We start from the raw sequence: 16,396 nt of genomic DNA, 5'->3' as shown, positions 1-16,396 counted from the left end.
AGGTAACCCCAGTGCTGTCCCCAGCGGCGAGCCCGTGGCCTCCGCACCCGTTGCTTGCCCTGGCATTGCCCGGCCCCCCTCGCTGCGAGCCTAGCGAGCCTCTCCTCTCTCCATCCCCACCCTTGTGAGTCGGCCTGTTCAGCCTCCAGTCCCTGGTGCTCCTTCCTCTTCCACACAGGACACGATTTCTCTGATATTCTCTGCCACTAGAGGCCACTCCCTGAGCACGTAGATCTGGATCCAAAGCTGGGCTTGTGACCTGCACCCTGCCCTTCTGCAGCCTGCTGGTAATTTGGCCCCGTGGTTGCTCTTGGGCACCGTGATAGTCTTTGGAGCTCCTGCCTTGGTGGGTAGGTAGGTGGCTTCACCGTAGACCTCCAGCTCTGGCCAAGTGCAGCACCTTCTGCAGAGACTCGTGGGCTGCATGGGCATGCGCTTCTGCCGGGAGGCCAGGCCTGTCTTTCTGGGGCATGTTTTGGCATGGCTTTGCATTTGCATTTCAAGTGATTACACCACAGAATTGAAAATATTCCTAGACACGGGTTTCTGGTTGCATAAGACAGAAACGAAGTTTTATTAGAGGTATCTTTTGGATACAGAATAACCATCAAATTGGAGGAATCTGTAAGCAGGAGGTTCGAATGTCGGTGCTGAACCCACGAAGCATTCCAGGTAGAAGCAGAGCATAGCGTGCAGAGCAGAGGGAAGGTGGCCCAACTGAGCAGCTCCGATGGGCCTGTTCTGGATAGACGGCACCTGAGGCTCAGAGAAAGAGGCAAGAGCCTCTCTCTCCTCAGCAATGTGGAGACTGCAGAGCGTTTGCGCAGATTTCTCTTTGGAGGGTCTGGTGCTGTAGGATCATCGGTTCTTAATCAAAAGACTTTCTTCCATATGCTGTTTAGAGACAAACAAGCCATTAATTTCAGCAGTGTTGGCACCAATCTCTGAGGCACCAGATAAAAAAGAAGCCTGACCATGTGATAGATGCTCACCAGCTATCAACAGAGAAAACTTCTCTGTTGCATAGAAATGGTATTTTTAAGGACATTCTGCAAAGAATTAGATGAAGAAAACCAGCTAAGGTTTTAACTACATGATATGCTGATGTCCTCTATGTATCTTAAGAGGAGTTGGTCCTTGGTACACAATTACGGATGATTCCGTAATACAAGTGAATTCACCACCAACAAGAAATGGTAGTTTATCCTCAGGACTGTGCTCAGATCAATGTGTTGAGGTAGGATATAAATCAGTAAGGTTGTGATGGACAGAATATTGTGTCGGGGTAACAGCTCTCACCTTGGTTTCCACCACCGCATGAGTGAGACTGGGACGATGAAGAGTAGGAGTGGGAGCTGCTGACGCCTCCAGAGACTCTTCCTCCGCCTCCTCCTCCTCCACTGATACTACCACTTCCCCCTCCTCCTCCTCCTCCTCCTCCTCCAATGATCCCGCATGATCCTCCCCCACTGCCTCCTCCCATCCCTCCTCCGCTGCTTCCTCCTCCCATTCCACCGCTGGAAGAAACACTGCCTCCTCCAAATCCTCCACTCATGCCACCGCTTCCTCCTCTCCCTCCTCCGGAGTAGCCACCACCTCCTATTCTGCCTCCTCCCATTCCTCCTCCCATTCCTCCCATTCCTCCTCCTGGGATGCTGCAAAGAGAGAAAGAGGGAGAGAAAAAAAGAAAAAAGAAGAAAAAAGATAATTAGTCGGGTACATTTTTCATCTCAGAAGGAGACCTCTCTCCAGATCTTGCTCAGAATCCTGCACTTCTGCTTTGGGAATTAGCCCAAATCAGCTATACAGCAGACACAGTCCCAAAAACCAGGCACCTTTTAATATCAATTTGAATATGCCCTGGAACTCGAGCGCGTTTATGAAGGTTAGAAAAGCCGTGGGCATTTCTCTGCCCCCAGCCCTTTCCAAGGCTATGTCTGTGCTCGGAATGAAGGCAGGGTCGTGTGTGAGATTCCTTGTCCACCCCAAAGGGGTGGCTCAGACCTTTGTGTTAATTTTCCTTCACGTGATCTCTATTCTGAACAGCTTGTCAAGAAATTGCCAGCACCTCACACCATGGAGGGATGGGTCAAGATGGCCAAATTTGCCCATTTTCAGCATAAAACCTGTTTTGCAAATCTAAACCATTTGTTGATGATTCACTTTGTGACTCAGCCATCATCCCTGGCTTTCCCACTGCTCTCATCTCTTGGCAGGCTACGTACACAAGGTCCTGCTGCCCTTCCTCAAGCAGGGCCCGGTACTGAGCGATCTCCTGCTCCAGGCGCGTCTTGATGCCCAGCAGCATCTTGTACTCCTCGTTCTGGCTCTCCATCTCGTAGCGGATGCTGGCCAGCTCCTCCTCCACGGGGCTGATCATGCCCTGGATCTGCTGCAGCTGCATGCTGTAGCGGCGCTCGGTGTCCTCCAGGTTGGACTGGAGAGAGTCCACCTGAGAATGGGAAACAAAATGTGATGGTTAGAGGAATGTACCAAGTTTAATTCATTTTGGGGGAAAAAAAAAATTTTTTGCAAAGATTTTTTTGCAAAAAAAAAAAATAGAGAAAAGCTTCTCTTTGGTGATTGCAGGTAACCCAGCACCCCTCTCCCTGCAGATGGAGCGATTGCAAAATCGGCCCCGTCTCTATGCGTGGAACGTCAGCCTGTGCCCTCGGGGAGGCAGGCACATCTGCCCTGACCTACCATGCTGAGCTGCGACTGCAGCTCGATTTCCAGGCTCTGATATTCACGGCGCAGCTCGGAGACCTGGTGGTTGCTTGATTGTATTTCCTGGCCACTTGAGTGCACTTGTTGATTAACTTCTTCCATCTGAAAAATGCACGTACAACATTAATGTATTTGGTTGTAAATGAGCAATGTGGGGTTATGAGAGAGGCTCTGAGAAAACCATAAATATGGCTGAGAGAGAGGTAATGTAAACTGTCCGTGCACTCTTCCCACATGCCAATCCATTCCAAACCTCTTTCTAATTCAGTGTATTACTGACACATGCTTTAATTTGTAACCTTAATAGTCCAATGCTCCTCTGTTACAGTGAGCAGCTAGAGCTAAGAGTGTAAAGTTTATGCACCTTAAACACTACGTGAAAGGCAGCTGCTCCTGTACAAGACATGAACAGGGCCTGCTCTTTGTGAAAGATTTAGCAAGTTATGGGTATTGTACTTTACCTTGGTTTCATACCAACTTTCCACCTCTCTGCGGTTGTTCTCAATAAGACGTTCATATTCATGGCGCATTTCATTTAATTTTTCCATCAAATTAATGCCAGGAGTAGCATTGACCTCCACATTGACGTCACCACCAGATTGTGTTTGCAGTCCTCTCATTTCCTGCAAAAATTGGTGAAAACCACAGGTTCTCAAAACGTAAAGGCAAGGAAAGCTCTTTGTTTGAAATAAAGGAAAAGAAATGGGAGGCAAATCTTTGTACATCTATACTGCTCCTCAAAAGAGACCTTATCTGTTCCTACCATGGAATGAAACATTTCTACCATTGCTGAGCCAGCTTTGCAGTGAGCCAGACAGCACGTACTCATAGGCCCTGACTTCTTTGCTTTGGGGCCCTAAGTAATTCCATGCCATGTGCTCTTTGGGAGAATCCCTTGGGGTATTTTTCTTCTCAATGGGAAATACTATCTCGGATAACATAAATGTTTTCTTTTGACTTCTCCATATGTACCATTCAGTTTTCTTGCTGTGACTTCAACAACAAAATTTTACTCTGGTAGTGAGAAATGCTTGCTTCTCTGCTCTCATTTTGCGTACTCTTGACCTAGATATTTTGCTATATCAGTTCCAGGCAGTGAGAGCTATGGAGACTGCTACATACTTCTGAAAATCAAAAACAGATCATCTCAAGTTGAAAAATCAAGGCCAGCACCTTAAATATGGTTATTCCTAATGGAACACATCAACAGGAAAGTCTTTAAGTGCTGACTTTTCATTAGTTATTACTTTAAGGTGTGAGGAACTTACCTCTTCATGGTTCTTCTTAAGATAGATCAGTTCCTCTTTTAGGGATTCATACTGTGTCTCCAGGTCGGATCTTGCTAGAGTCAGTTGATCCAAAAGTGGACGTAATCCATTAATATCACTAGCCACACTCTGATGGAGACTGTACTCAGTTTCATACCTAAATCACAAACAAGAAAGTTAGTAAAAGTTCTGCCAGACTCTGCTACCTTGTGAACAGTTCTCATTAGCACATCTTGGGCCCCGTTGCTCTTTCATTGGCCTAATGCTCTTTCCATCTCCAGCAGTTTTATTTGATTTTAGTGGAATCTATCTATAGGATTGATTTGATGAGGATTAAATTTATCAAGCCACAAGCAAAGATGGAGAAACTTAGACTGGAGTCCTTTAATAATTTGGTCCAAAATAATAATGAAAAAACAAACCAAAACTAGTCTGTCTTTTTCCAACAGTTAGCTGTAGTGTGGTTGGAGTCAAAACACTGTAGTGTCTAGAAAGATTGATTGGGAATATGAGTTCATGGGGTAGGACGAAGGATGGTGACTTGAGACCCAAGGGGAAGACTCACTTCAGTCTGAAGTCATCCACAGTCATCCTGGTGTTGTCAACGTCGAGAAGGATCCTGTGAAGGTCCACACCAGCATTAACAATCTGCAAGGGAGAGGACAGAAGACATTTGATCAGACACCATTTCAATCTGGCACAGAAGAGGCAAGAAATGTCTATGCAGATGCACACTGCAGAAGGTCCCCATGGGGATGTGAGGCCTGAGTAGCTGCAGGGAGAAAAGAGCTTGTTTCCATCTCAGCTAAAAGAAAGCGATGTTATATAAAATCTGTCCTGGTTGATGTCTTTGCTGTCCATTTTGGTTTACAAATATCCTTTCAAAATACAACACCTTGTTGGAAAGAATAATTGAACAAACTCCTTATTCTCCCCGCACAGTGGGAAATTCACAACCATTGCAAAGACATTTGAAACTCTTCAGACTGCTGAGGAACAGCATTAGGCTGGACACGACGGCCCACAGATTGTCTCGGCCTGTATATTCACAAAAAGAGGGAATTCCTCTATGGCTTTACTGGCACAACGTAGGCAAGACACAGTTGGATCTCCCACGTGAGTGAGTGAGGAGCAAATAGACAACAAAACCACGGGGTTAAGGGAGGCCCTGAGCAGTCCCCACGATGGAGGCACTAGGCAGGACCTGCCGTTGCAGCCAGCAGTGCCATGACCCACATAGGCCAGAGCAGAGCAAAGCTGGGCAGCCTACCGTGGGCTGCTTTAGGGCTGCCTAAAACCAAGGAGGGAGCACACCGGCCCAAAGAGAGCCTTGTGCTGGACGAGGCCAGGTCATTCTCATGATCATCTGCCCAAATTCAGTGTAATCCCACCGTACCTGGTTTTGCAGATCTTCAATTGTTCTGTAATATTGGCTGTAGTCCTTGGACCCAGTGGGCCCTTGCTTCTGGTACCACTCTCTGATCAGACGTTCAAGTTGAGCGTTTTCTTCTTCCAGGCCCCGCACTTTGTCCATGTAGGAGGCCAGGCGGTCATTGAGGTTCTGCATGGTCAGCTTCTCGTTTGTGGAGAGCAATCCGCCATCTTCACCAAATCCCATTCCACCAAAGCTGCCTCCTCCGTAGCTACCACCGCCAAAGCCACCGCTACCCCCAAAGCCACTAAATCCACCTCCACTGTAGCTGCCACCACCAAAGCCACCTCCACCAAGGCTGCTTCCGTAACCACCTCCCATTCCTCCAAAGCCACCTCCACCGGATCCAAAGCCTCCTCCCATACTTCCACAACCCATTCCTCCTCCTCCAAAGCTCCCACCGCTCATTCTCCCACCATAGCTACTACGGCTAATCCTTCCACAACTACCACTGCTAAATCCCCCTCCGTAGCTGCTCCTGGATCCTCCTCCACCAAAGCTTCTCCCGGAAAAGCCTCCTCCTCCTCCAGAAGAGGTGTACCTCCTGCTGGACACTGAGGAATACCCCCCAGACTTCCGCACTCCCCCGCTGCTACTGCCACCACCACCACCACCACAGCTGCCACCGCCACCACCGCCACCACCGCCGCCTCCGCCACTGGTTCTAGTGACGCTACTGGAAGACTTGGCGCCACAGCTCATGGTGGCAGCAGCAGGAGTCTAGTCTCGGTCCCAAATGGAGGTGCACAGCCTGATGCGATTCAGGGCTGTAAATTTGCATCCCCAGCTCTCCCTACTTATACTTTTGACAGTGGGTGTCACCACCGGGTGTTCCCTTCTCCCAGGGGATTTGCCAACTTTGTTGTTTGTGCCAAGAATAATTTGCTGAACAATATTTTTGTGCCGGTATCTCAAGCAATCTAGCACATTGATGGGTAAATACTGTTTAAGAAAACGCTGCTTATTTCTTTGGGTGGCACTTAATAAATTTATTTTTTTCTGGGATAGGGTTTTTTTGCTTTATGTGCCTTCATCTGCTTTACTAGAGAAAAAGCACTTTATCCAGCACTTTATCCAATTTAACTAATGCTGAGGTTAGTGGGACTATATATAGAGATTTTTTCTTCTCAGTTTTTCCCTAAATGAGATAACACGATTTCCAAATATTTCAGATTTAGATTGCACATTTATCTTTTAATTTATTCCTCTGCTTGCTCTGCTCAGATTTTTGTAGATGCTGTTTTATCAAACACTATTTTTTGCCCTTTCGTGTCATCAAAGCATTTTTTACAGTGCTTATATTCTTTTTCTTCCTGTAGACAGTAGTGTATGACTGACATTAATGAGGTTGTATAGGTTGTTTTTTTAGCCCGTGCAACCTGTATGTCCCTGTCTTAAATGAGAGAATATATGTATTTATAGCAGAAACCTCTTCTGGGATTCTTATTTTAAAAGTCAAAGGCCCTTTTAGTTTTTGAAGAAAGTGATAGGACAGCCTACAAGACAGCCAAGCCCTAGTCTTCCAAGAGAAGATAAAAAGTATTGCTTTCACCAAAGAGCTCTGCATCTAAAATCGTAGGGTGACTATCTCTAATTATAATGGAAAGTCAATTGTAGCACAATTAGAGTTGTATTAACCTGGGCAGTGACCTATAAACCACCGTGGGGGAGGGCGCTTGGGGATTTCATGTAAAACTGCTCGTTATCTGCTTCTTACTGTGCCACATATTGCAGGCAAGAGTCACTCTGCAAACTCGCATGGCACCAGCTCTACAAGAGCATCCTAAGAGCAAACTGAAAGACTCTGCACAGAGCAGTGGGAACTGTGCTGCCGAGACCACAGCAGGAACCAGGGCTCGGGTCCTGAAGGAACTGAGCTGAGGAAACCTTTTCATTGATTCTTCCTTCTAACTGCTGCCTTTGGCACTGAAAGAGAGTATCTGCGAGAGCTGCAGTGCTTCTGAGAACGCCGTAACAGAATTCTGAGCTGGGGGAAACTGTATTAACAAACAGCCTTCGGTTTCCAATGATAAATGCCTACAGAAAACATTTCTTATACTGTTGTTTCTTCCTTGTTGGTGGTGAAAACCAAATATTTTGGTTCAAGTGCAGAACAATTTCTGTAGCATCCGCTTTGCTCTGTTCTCAGCCTTTCATGTGATCTATAGCCGAGACTCCGCTCCCGTAAGCAGCATCCCTGCTGCTGCATGGGACAAAGCCCTGGAACGTCATCCTGGGCTCCTGCAGCAGCTGGACTGGAGCCCGGGGCTCCCTCCCTGCTGCTGTTCGGTCGGAACAAACTGCCCTGTTGGCCACTGGCAGTTTTGCTGCGTTTCTGACGTGTCCTTATTGCCGCCCTGTCCTTATCCCAGCATCTCCAAGGACGGCATTCTGCAGGTGGCAGGGCAGTCCAGCCCTTGCTTTCCAGCAGCCACCTTGGTTTGGAAGGTGTCTTTACGTTGCTCTTGCTTTCTAGAGTCAGTGTCATCTCTTGCCAACTGTATTCCTAATTCCTAACATTTTCACTTTAAATCATGCATTATTTAACATTTTCGGGTTGAACCCATTGTCCTTGCCTCTGAAGCTGTGCTCTTGCCAGCGTTGCTCTATTGCTGCTTGAGCAATCTCTTTCAAAAGCTCTCTGATTTTATCTTGCCGTTTGACATTTGGCACACAAGTGATGAAAGATTGCAAGCAGCGTGATGACGGGATAATTTGGCCCCGCTTCGCAGCTGGAGGAAGGCAGTATCACTTCAGCAGCGTAAACACAGATCTGGACCTTTGGTGCCTTATCTTATTGGAGCTGAAAGGTGCAGCCAACCTCAAGCAACACGTCTTTGGGTTTGTGATGTTTCCCCTCAATGTTGGCTAGGTGGCTTTGCTCCATGGGGTCTTTTTTGCCAAATTCCAGATCACTTGTGTTCAATTGCCCATCATGGATTGCCCTGAGACGCTCTTCATGTGAGTGCTATTCACAGGCAAGCTAAAAGGATCCATAAGGGATTTAGTGCTAATGAACAAAAACCTCCAGGATTCTTGCAACAAGAGGACAGATGTTTGCCAGAAGAGACTCTTAACCTGCTTATGCACTTCGTGAGCATCTGCATTATTTCCTCTTTTATTTTTAGGCTGCCTGTTGTACAGGGACTTGCCCCTGTTCATAGCAGGGACTTGTCCTTTTGGAAAGCCCTCCAGATAAGGGCCTATCTCACTGCATGCTTGCAAAGTAGTTGAATAGTAAAAGCAATTAAAACAAGTCAAGCTGCGGAGGAAGGAGAGCTTTAGATAATCTCAAAATTTCTTGGTAATTCTGTGCTATTGCCACTACTGATATAAAGGAGGAACTCTAGTGAAAGATACTGCTTTTAGATCTATGGTGGCATTTAAGTGCTGTGCTCTTAGGATGATCCTTTTTTATCTTCAGTGCTGCTATTGCTTCACTTTGCAACCAATTTGATCCAATTTGAATTTTTTTTTCAGTTCCTGCCAGTAAGAGAAGATCCTTTCTGTGAACAGATTTAATTCGGCCTTCCTGAGATTTGGTTTCCAGGAGCCAGCAAGAATCTTTGTTCTCCGATGCTTTTCTTAATGGATGGCATAAAATTTTTAGTTTGCGGAATTACCTGAAAAGAACTGCTAATTTTAGGACCTTTTCTCATCTCTTTGCTGTGCATGATGCAGTTTAATCCTCAATGCTTTCGTGCTGATACAGCATCCAATGTGCTATGTAACCACAGCCAGCAACTCCTAAAGCAACTTTGCCTCTCTGGGTCGTTCCTGTGACATGGGCTCTGGAAGGACCAGGCAGCTGCTTCTCCCAGCACAACAGTTCAGAGAAATGACACTTTTCCTGCATTTCATTCTGACCCAGGACACAGTCCCGGGTATTTGCACATGGGCTGACAATTAATGTTAAACAATAAAGAGATCAGCTGAGTATACGAATAGGCAATTTTGAAATTTGCTCATATAATTACAATTATCCCTCCAAACAGGCAAATGAATTGCTTTAAGAGTACCGAAGCTGAACATATAGGAGTGTATATGCTCATTTATTTTTGCCTAAGGCTCTTCTGCAGGTCTTGTTCCAACATGTGCTGCAATTTTCTTCTTGGGGCACACGATATGTATCCAAATTGCAACATTTTGTGCTCATAAAATTAAAGCTTATTATTTAGATTATGCCTAACAAAGCGCATGCAAATGTCAGGTTTCTCCTTGCAACTCTGTTTAGACAGCTCAGTCCCACTCTCAGCATTCCCTGAGCTTCGACTCCCAACTCGGCTGCAGTTGGATTCCGTTCCCAGGGCCTGCAGTTGCTTTGGTTTTCTAGCTCTGAACACTCACAAATCTGTATTTATTTCTGTGTATAATTACAACATAGCAATGCAAGCATTTACAGCAGCATTACGCAGTGCAGTGTCCCAGCACGTTGTGCCCCACGTCCCCTCATTTGCTTGGTGCACGTTGTCGGACGCGGTTCTGAGCCGTCTGCTCACCTCAAGGTCTCTCTTTTCTGGCCTTTTCCAAGTTATATTGTTTTGCTCTCCCATCTGTTTGTTTCTGTGGAATTTCTTCTGCAAGACTAGAGATGTGGGAGTTAAGTAGCTGTCTAGGCAAAGACTGGAAGAAATTTGTGGTTTTGAGTTAAGAGAGAGGAGCCAGAGCCTCCCAGAGCTGCTCCTACAGCACAGAGTACGTCCTGAAACAGGCAAACTCATCCCTTAAATAACCCACGTGTGTCCCCTCCTTGTTGGCCTCCCAGGCATTGCTATGAGGGCAGGGGATGGCTTGTAAATCACGTTGGAAAAGCCATGGAGCAAAAACTCGGGAGGAGGCCGGTTCCTGCGGGAGGCCTGGGAAGCTGCTCGGGTGGGAGAGGCGCTTCGGTCACCCCATGGTCCAATCTTGCATACACAGAGCAAGGAAGAGGGGTGTCACAGCCTGCAAGGGGACCATAACTAGCAGGATAAACCGGGAAAGTGGTTTTGTGGGTTAGGCAACGATACAGAGACAGGCGTGATCTGCTGCCGCACGGGTCTAAGCGGCTGCCTTGGCAATGGGAAGGAGTTGGGGGGTTCCTGCAAACGGCGGGTCCTGCTCGGCACCGTGGGAGCCCTCAGGAGGCTCGGCCCCTTCCTGGGCGCCCGGCCGTGCTCGGAGGAGGATCCTCCTGCCGCTCTTCGGCCTGCTCGGGGGGAGGCCGCGGCGGCCGCGTTGCGCAAGGCAGCTCCCTGACTCACCGGCCCACGTCTGCTTGCGGCTCGGGCGTTCGGGATCCCCGTTCCCACGCTCTCCCCCTCGCCTCTGTTTCTCAACCTTACCCGGCGGGTGAGGCCTTGGCCGGGATGAAAACATCTCTGCCTGCAAAAATGGGAGGGGAAAGTCCGTCGTGGGGATAATCCTCTGCGGCCCCTTTTGTTTGTGTGCGGGTAGATGGACGTGCGAGGGAGAGGGAGGATGGTGGGAATGGGGTGATGTGAGAAGCCCCTGGCCACCTTCCTGGGGACCCCCCATTCACCTGGGGGAGCTGCCGTCAGAGCCCCCACATCTGCGTTAGCCTCAACAGAAAGCAAACAGTAACTGCTGTGCATGGAGAGGGATCCTCCGTCCGTTCGTCCATCCATCCATCCATCCATCCATCCATCCATCCATCCATCCATCCATCCCTCCCCTGAGCTCCCACCGGCCGCACGAGGATGGGACAAGGGCCGAGGTGAAGGCAGAGCCGTGTCCTGTGGGGTTGTCCCATGGGAACGTGCTGCTCTGACCACTCCATCACCTCCCGGCACCCCCGGCGCCCCCGGCCTCTCCTCTCCCAGACCTTTCATTCTCCTTCTCAGCCTCCTCAGAAAAACGGGGGTTTTGGCTTTTAACCGAATCTTAGGAATCTTAGGGAGAACCTGCACGTCTAGGCTAATGCCCACGGAGGCACCGTGGCTGCACACATCCGCGCGCAGAGAAAATGCTTAGTGAATCTCGGAGTTAATAGGAGAAAACAGTAGGTTTTGGCTGCGGTTTTTTCCACGGCAGGGACAACCACGGCGTTTCACTTGGCAGTGAGCTCCCCGGGATCGCTGTGAACGGTTGGGGCTCTTGCACAACCTAATTGACTTGTTACTGTGCCCTTCACAGGTAGGCCTTGGTATTTGTGCCTGAATCAAATAAAAATATCTGCTAAAGGAAATTACTGACAGACGAGACTTTTTGATTGCATCAGAGAGAAGTAAAGTTTTATTAGAGTCTTTTTCATTTTCCAGAACACCACCAATCACGGCAGAGATTCCCTCAGGAAACAGAGATTAGGCACCGAAACACAGGCGGCAGAAGCAGTTAGGTCATCCGGAGAGCTGGCACGAGCCACCTGGAGCGAATGTGTTGAGTAACTCCAATAAATATCAGCTCCTGCTGGCGGGGACCTCAGCTGGCACGCCTGGGCTGCGGCCGCTGGGACCCTTCTGCGGTGCAGGGTGCGGGTTTTGCCCATCACTTCTCAGACTTCCTAAAGCTCCCTGCAGAAAGATGAAGCAAAAACCTTCCTTGAACAAAAAACAAACGTCTCTTTCAGCATCTTTAATATTATTTCAAAATCATAGATGGTGCAGTTCGTAGTGGACTAGATCTTCTCCCAGCCTTCTGGAAAGGTGGGAGCAAGGTCAGACTTTATGTTTGTAGATGCATGTGTGGTTGCAGCTTTATCATATTAAATATATGGACCTGCCTCTTTTTTTTTCAACATTTTCAGATTTTTAATTTTTTTTTTTTGAGTGGCCAGGACTTGGAGCCTTACCTGACTTCATGGTTTTTATGGCTTCAGTCACTTCTTCTATTGTTGCTCCTCTATCCAGGGTTTTATTCCCTTCCAGGCAGAGCTTCAAGGAGCCCCCTGTAACCACAGCCATAAAATTAGATGTGGAGAAGACCTTCTCCTCACTCACCATCCTTTGCTGCTTCAGAACCTTAGCAGCTAATGCTTCCTGTAATTTAAAACTCCTAATTGATTAAATATTTTTACCAATTCAATAAATTGGTAACATTTGGCTTTATTCAGAAGCTACTGACTTCCCTGGTTCTCCATGTGCTTTATCTGCACCTTAGCGGCTTCCTCAAAGCTGTGTTAGCAGAATCTCAACTGAGGGCTTGTTCTTCCCTTCAGACACGTGTTGTCCTTCCACAGTCCTCCCATACACCCTCCCAATCCTCCTCTTTTCACTTTTGCTACTTCAGAAAACGCTATCGTGTTAATATGGCAACTGCATGACAGTGAAAATACGTGATATTCTGTGAAAACCAGTAGGAAAAAATCTCTGAATTTCTGGGTAAGGACGGAATTTTGTGTGTCCTTTCCTGCTACTCCAAGAGAAGAGTTCATGTGAGAGGGGCTCTTCTGCTCGCTCCTTACCTTGGCTTTCGCAGGAGCTGCCGGAATGGGCCTGGGAAGATGAGGAGTGGGAGAGGCAGGACTTGCCCCGTCCTCCCTCGGCGCTGCCGCTGCCTCCGCCACTTCTTGCTCCACTCTCTCCTCCGCTTCCATGGCTCTCCTCCACAGATCTTCTTCCACCACTTCCTCTGCTCGGGGACCAACAGCTTCCTCTTCCGCTGCTTCCTCTTCCAGAGGAGCCGCCAGTTCCTCCGTGGCTTCCTCCGCTGGTGGATCCACCACCAGCTCCTTCTCCTGAGGTGCTGTAAGGGGGAAGAAGCAGTCACGAATACGGTTTATCGCGACATGACCTATCCGACATGCTGGTGTCAGTCCCCTGATTCCTTGTGCAGCTGGGAAAGGGCTGCTCCAGATCCAGGTATAAACAGAACTGCGCTTCCAGAGGAGGAAAGGAAGGAGAGGGAACGGCTTTGCCTTGGGCATTTAGAAGGTGCAGTTCTTGTCTTGCTCGTCATTTTCATATATAACTTCGTATTCCCTGATTATGCTTATGAGAGGAAATGGCAAATTACAGTTCTAGATACTTCTGCAGACACTTCGGTCCAGTTCATAATGACCAGCTAAGATTTAGCACAGTGTGACTCCCAAAGCTGGTGGTGAATGTATCGATGACAAACCAGTCATTGCCCCAGTTCTTCACATATCGCTGCCACTTCCACCTTCAGCCCTTTGCAAGGATGGCACATTAACCCCTATGGATATACGTACCTAATATTCTGCTGTCCCTCCTGCAGCAGGGCCCGGTACTGAGCGATCTCCTGCTCCAGGCGCGTCTTGATGCCCAGCAGCATCTTGTACTCCTCGTTCTGGCTCTCCATCTCGCAGCGGATGCTGGCCAGCTCCTCCTCCACGGGGCCGATCATGCCCTGGATCTGCTGCAGCTGCATGTTATAGCGGCGCTCGGTGTCCTCCAGGTTGGTTTGCAAGGACCGTACCTAAGAACGGGAAGCGGAATGCGATGCTTGTGGGAATGTGGCAAGATTAGCCCATTTTAATGCCCCAAATGAAGAAAAAAACCTTTGACAGCATCAGATGCACCAAGTAGCTCCCTCTTTGCTTGGAGCACTGGTAATAGCTGCCCTATCATCCCAGCGGCGCGCGGGGCCTTCGTCACGTACCATGCTGAGCTGCGACTGCAGCTCAATTTCCAGGCTCTGATATTCACGGCGCAGTGCAGAGATCTGTTGGTTGCTTGATTCTAATTCCTGGCCGCTGGAGTGGACTTGTTGACTCACCTCCTCCATCTGAAAAATGAATATAGAGAATTCTGTCTTTCCTGAAAGACAGGAGTCTTTCAGTTTTACTTAGGAGGTCCATACATGAGATGTAAATAAGCTATATAGCATATAGCATACTGTTGGAAGAGAGAAATACTTATCTTTGGTTTAATGAATAGATTTCTGCTCATGTAAATGAGGAAAATCTACATGAATGTTCTAGGTGCTTTTGACTGTGTTTAAAATCAAATAGATTCAGATCTGCAGTACTTCCTACTGACTGCCATCTGTAAAGAGGGATTCAATGCTCACCTTGCTTTCATACCAACTTTCAACCTCTTCACGGTTTTTCTGGATAACTCTTTCATATTCTTGTCTCATATCATTCAGCTTTTTCAGCAGATCCTCTCCTGGAGCAGCACTGACTTCCACGTTCACGTCGCCACTGGACTGTGCTTGCAGTGATCTCATTTCCTGCAGAGAAAAAACAAAATAGAGAAACCACCCCGTGAAACAGGTTGGAAAAATGCCTTCCAGGGGTCGATTCGCTTCCTCTGCCATCAGCCTCTAGACCCATCTCCGTCCTTGCTTGCCTCTGCAGTTTGCGTTTCCAGGGGATGGCCCTTACCTCCTCATGGTCCTTCTTGAGGCTAATGAGCTCCTCCTTGAGGGACTCAAACTGCATTTCCAGGTCAGACTTGCCCAGGGTCAGGTCGTCCAGCATGGGCCGCAGTGCGTTGATATCGGCCTCCACGCTCTGCCGCAGGCCGTACTCCGTCTCGTACCTGTGCCGGGGCGAGCGCGGAAGGGTCAGCCCCGTTTGGGCTCCTGCTCCTACCAACATTATCCCTGAACACTGTCACACATCCAGTTCTCTTCATTTCTCTTCCATGCCTATACTTTGTTACGCAGAGCATCTCTCAGTCAGCAGGACTACGAAAGCAGCAGCCAGCACCTAACATTTAACATTTACAGGTTCTATATGGACCTTCTCGCCTTCTCTCCTTACCACAGCCTTTGGGCAGGTTTCATGCAGCTAGATTGCTGGTTTTGTGCTGAGTGAAGTTATGCACGCTAAGGAAAGTAGGCGAAAGGAAGGCAATGCCTGGAGAAGGTGAATATGTACTTACTTCATCCTGAAGTCTTCGGCGGTCATGCGTGTGTTATCCAGGTCCAGAAGCATCCTGTTAGTTTCAACAGCTGCAGTCACAAGCTAGAAGAGAAGACAACAAGCTGAGACCTCTGAAAGACCCCAGGTTTGCCCGAGGGACACAGTTGCTAAACGCAGAGGCCCGGGAAGGTCATCTGCAGTGCAAAACAGAGTGGTGCCTCTGGGGAAGCAGCCCCAGGAGTGTGAAGGCTGCACACTGTGGGCTCAGAGAAGAGCCCTGCCAGCAGAGCAGGAGTCACTGCCTTGTGCACAGGCCAAGACCGGCACCCTGGCCTTGCACCCAGCACCTCCCCAGGGACGTTGCTCCCTGCTCTGTCTCTGACGGAGCTTGGGAAGGGAAAGTGCAAAGCTTTTCTTGCTCATGTCTGAGGGCTATCCACAGGGGTATCTAGTGGAGAGGCAGGATTCCAGGATCCTCAAAGCTTTCCTCAATCACAACACCCATGTCTGATGCTTAACACTTCTCTGAGAACACCCTACCTGTTTCTGAAGGTCTTCAATTGTTCCATAGTAGTGGCTGTAGTCCTTGGCACCAGCGGGCCCTTGCTTCTGGTACCACTCCCTGATTAGCTGCTCAAGTTGAGCGTTTTCCTTTTCTAAATTTCGGACCGTCTCCATGTAGGAAGCCAGGCGGTCATTGAGGTTCTGCATGGTCAGCTTCTCATTGCCGGAGAGGAGCCCCAAGCTGCCTCCACCAAAGCCACCGCCGCTGAAACCACCCCCGTCCCCACCGAAGCTGCCTCCATAACCACCACCGAAGCTGCCGCCGCCTGGTCCAAAGCCTCCAAAGCTCCCACCGGAGCCCATTCCCGCTCCGTAACCACCACCGCTCATGGCCCCTCCGTAGCAGCCTGTGCTCATCCTCCTTCCATAACCCCCGTAGCTCAGGGCCCCTCCGTAAGCGCCGCTGCTTGTCCCCCCTCCGAAGCTGCTGTGCCTGATCCGGGCCCCGCTGCCGGCCCCGCCGTGGCTGCTCCTGGAGCTTCCTCCACCACAAGCGCTACCCGCCGTCCTGCCGGCACCGCTGCTCCGCGAGGAGCCGCATCTTTGGGAGGAGGCGGAGGAGAACGTGCCCCCGGCACCGCCGCCGCTGCCGCCGCGCAGGCAGCTCTTCAAGGGCTGCTTGGAGCCACAGCTCAT

The 16,396-nt window shown here is 49.0% G+C and overlaps 2 protein-coding genes across 2 annotated transcripts; both read right to left on the bottom strand.

The window, feature by feature from the left end:
• Positions 1 to 721: 721 nt before the first annotated feature.
• Positions 722 to 6,129, bottom strand: LOC112948990 (keratin, type I cytoskeletal 10-like). The gene is made up of 8 exons (XM_026041358.1): positions 5,392 to 6,129; positions 4,561 to 4,643; positions 3,996 to 4,152; positions 3,189 to 3,350; positions 2,704 to 2,829; positions 2,226 to 2,452; positions 1,294 to 1,655; positions 722 to 894 (listed from the first exon to the last, which is right to left on the bottom strand). The coding sequence occupies exons 1-8, from the start codon at positions 6,127 to 6,129 to the stop codon at positions 869 to 871; spliced, it is 1,881 nt and encodes a 626-aa protein (XP_025897143.1). The 3' UTR covers positions 722 to 868.
• A 7,431-nt stretch (positions 6,130 to 13,560) lies between these two features.
• Positions 13,561 to 16,396, bottom strand: LOC112949012 (keratin, type I cytoskeletal 10-like). Its single transcript, XM_026041384.1, has 6 exons — positions 15,737 to 16,396; positions 15,216 to 15,298; positions 14,714 to 14,870; positions 14,398 to 14,559; positions 13,987 to 14,112; positions 13,561 to 13,803 (listed from the first exon to the last, which is right to left on the bottom strand). Exons 1-6 carry the CDS (start codon positions 16,394 to 16,396, stop codon positions 13,561 to 13,563), a joined length of 1,431 nt encoding a protein of 476 aa, XP_025897169.1.

Source organism: Nothoprocta perdicaria, unplaced genomic scaffold, assembly GCF_003342845.1.
Source record: "Nothoprocta perdicaria isolate Ctin4 unplaced genomic scaffold, notPer1 scaffold_283, whole genome shotgun sequence".
Classification (NCBI taxonomy): Eukaryota; Metazoa; Chordata; class Aves; order Tinamiformes; family Tinamidae; genus Nothoprocta; species Nothoprocta perdicaria.
Note: the sequence above shows the minus strand (reverse complement) of the source record. Positions and strands in the feature narration are given on the sequence as shown.

Excerpts from the sequence above, each read along its gene's own strand:
- LOC112948990 (XM_026041358.1), bottom strand. The coding sequence starts at position 6,129 with ATGAGCTGTGGCGCCAAGTCTTCCAGTAGCGTCACTAGAACCAGTGGC. Across the intron at positions 1,656-2,225 it reads GAAGGGCAGCAGGACCTTGT|CATCCCAGGAGGAGGAATGG; the intron begins GTACGTAGCCTG and ends CTCTCTTTGCAG. Across the intron at positions 895-1,293 it reads TGGTGGAAACCAAGGTGAGA|CATATGGAAGAAAGTCTTTT; the intron begins GCTGTTACCCCG and ends GTCTCTAAACAG.
- LOC112949012 (XM_026041384.1), bottom strand. The coding sequence starts at position 16,396 with ATGAGCTGTGGCTCCAAGCAGCCCTTGAAGAGCTGCCTGCGCGGCGGC. Across the intron at positions 15,299-15,736 it reads TTGAAGACCTTCAGAAACAG|CTTGTGACTGCAGCTGTTGA; the intron begins GTAGGGTGTTCT and ends CTTCTCTTCTAG. Across the intron at positions 14,560-14,713 it reads TCAAGAAGGACCATGAGGAG|GAAATGAGATCACTGCAAGC; the intron begins GTAAGGGCCATC and ends TTTTCTCTGCAG.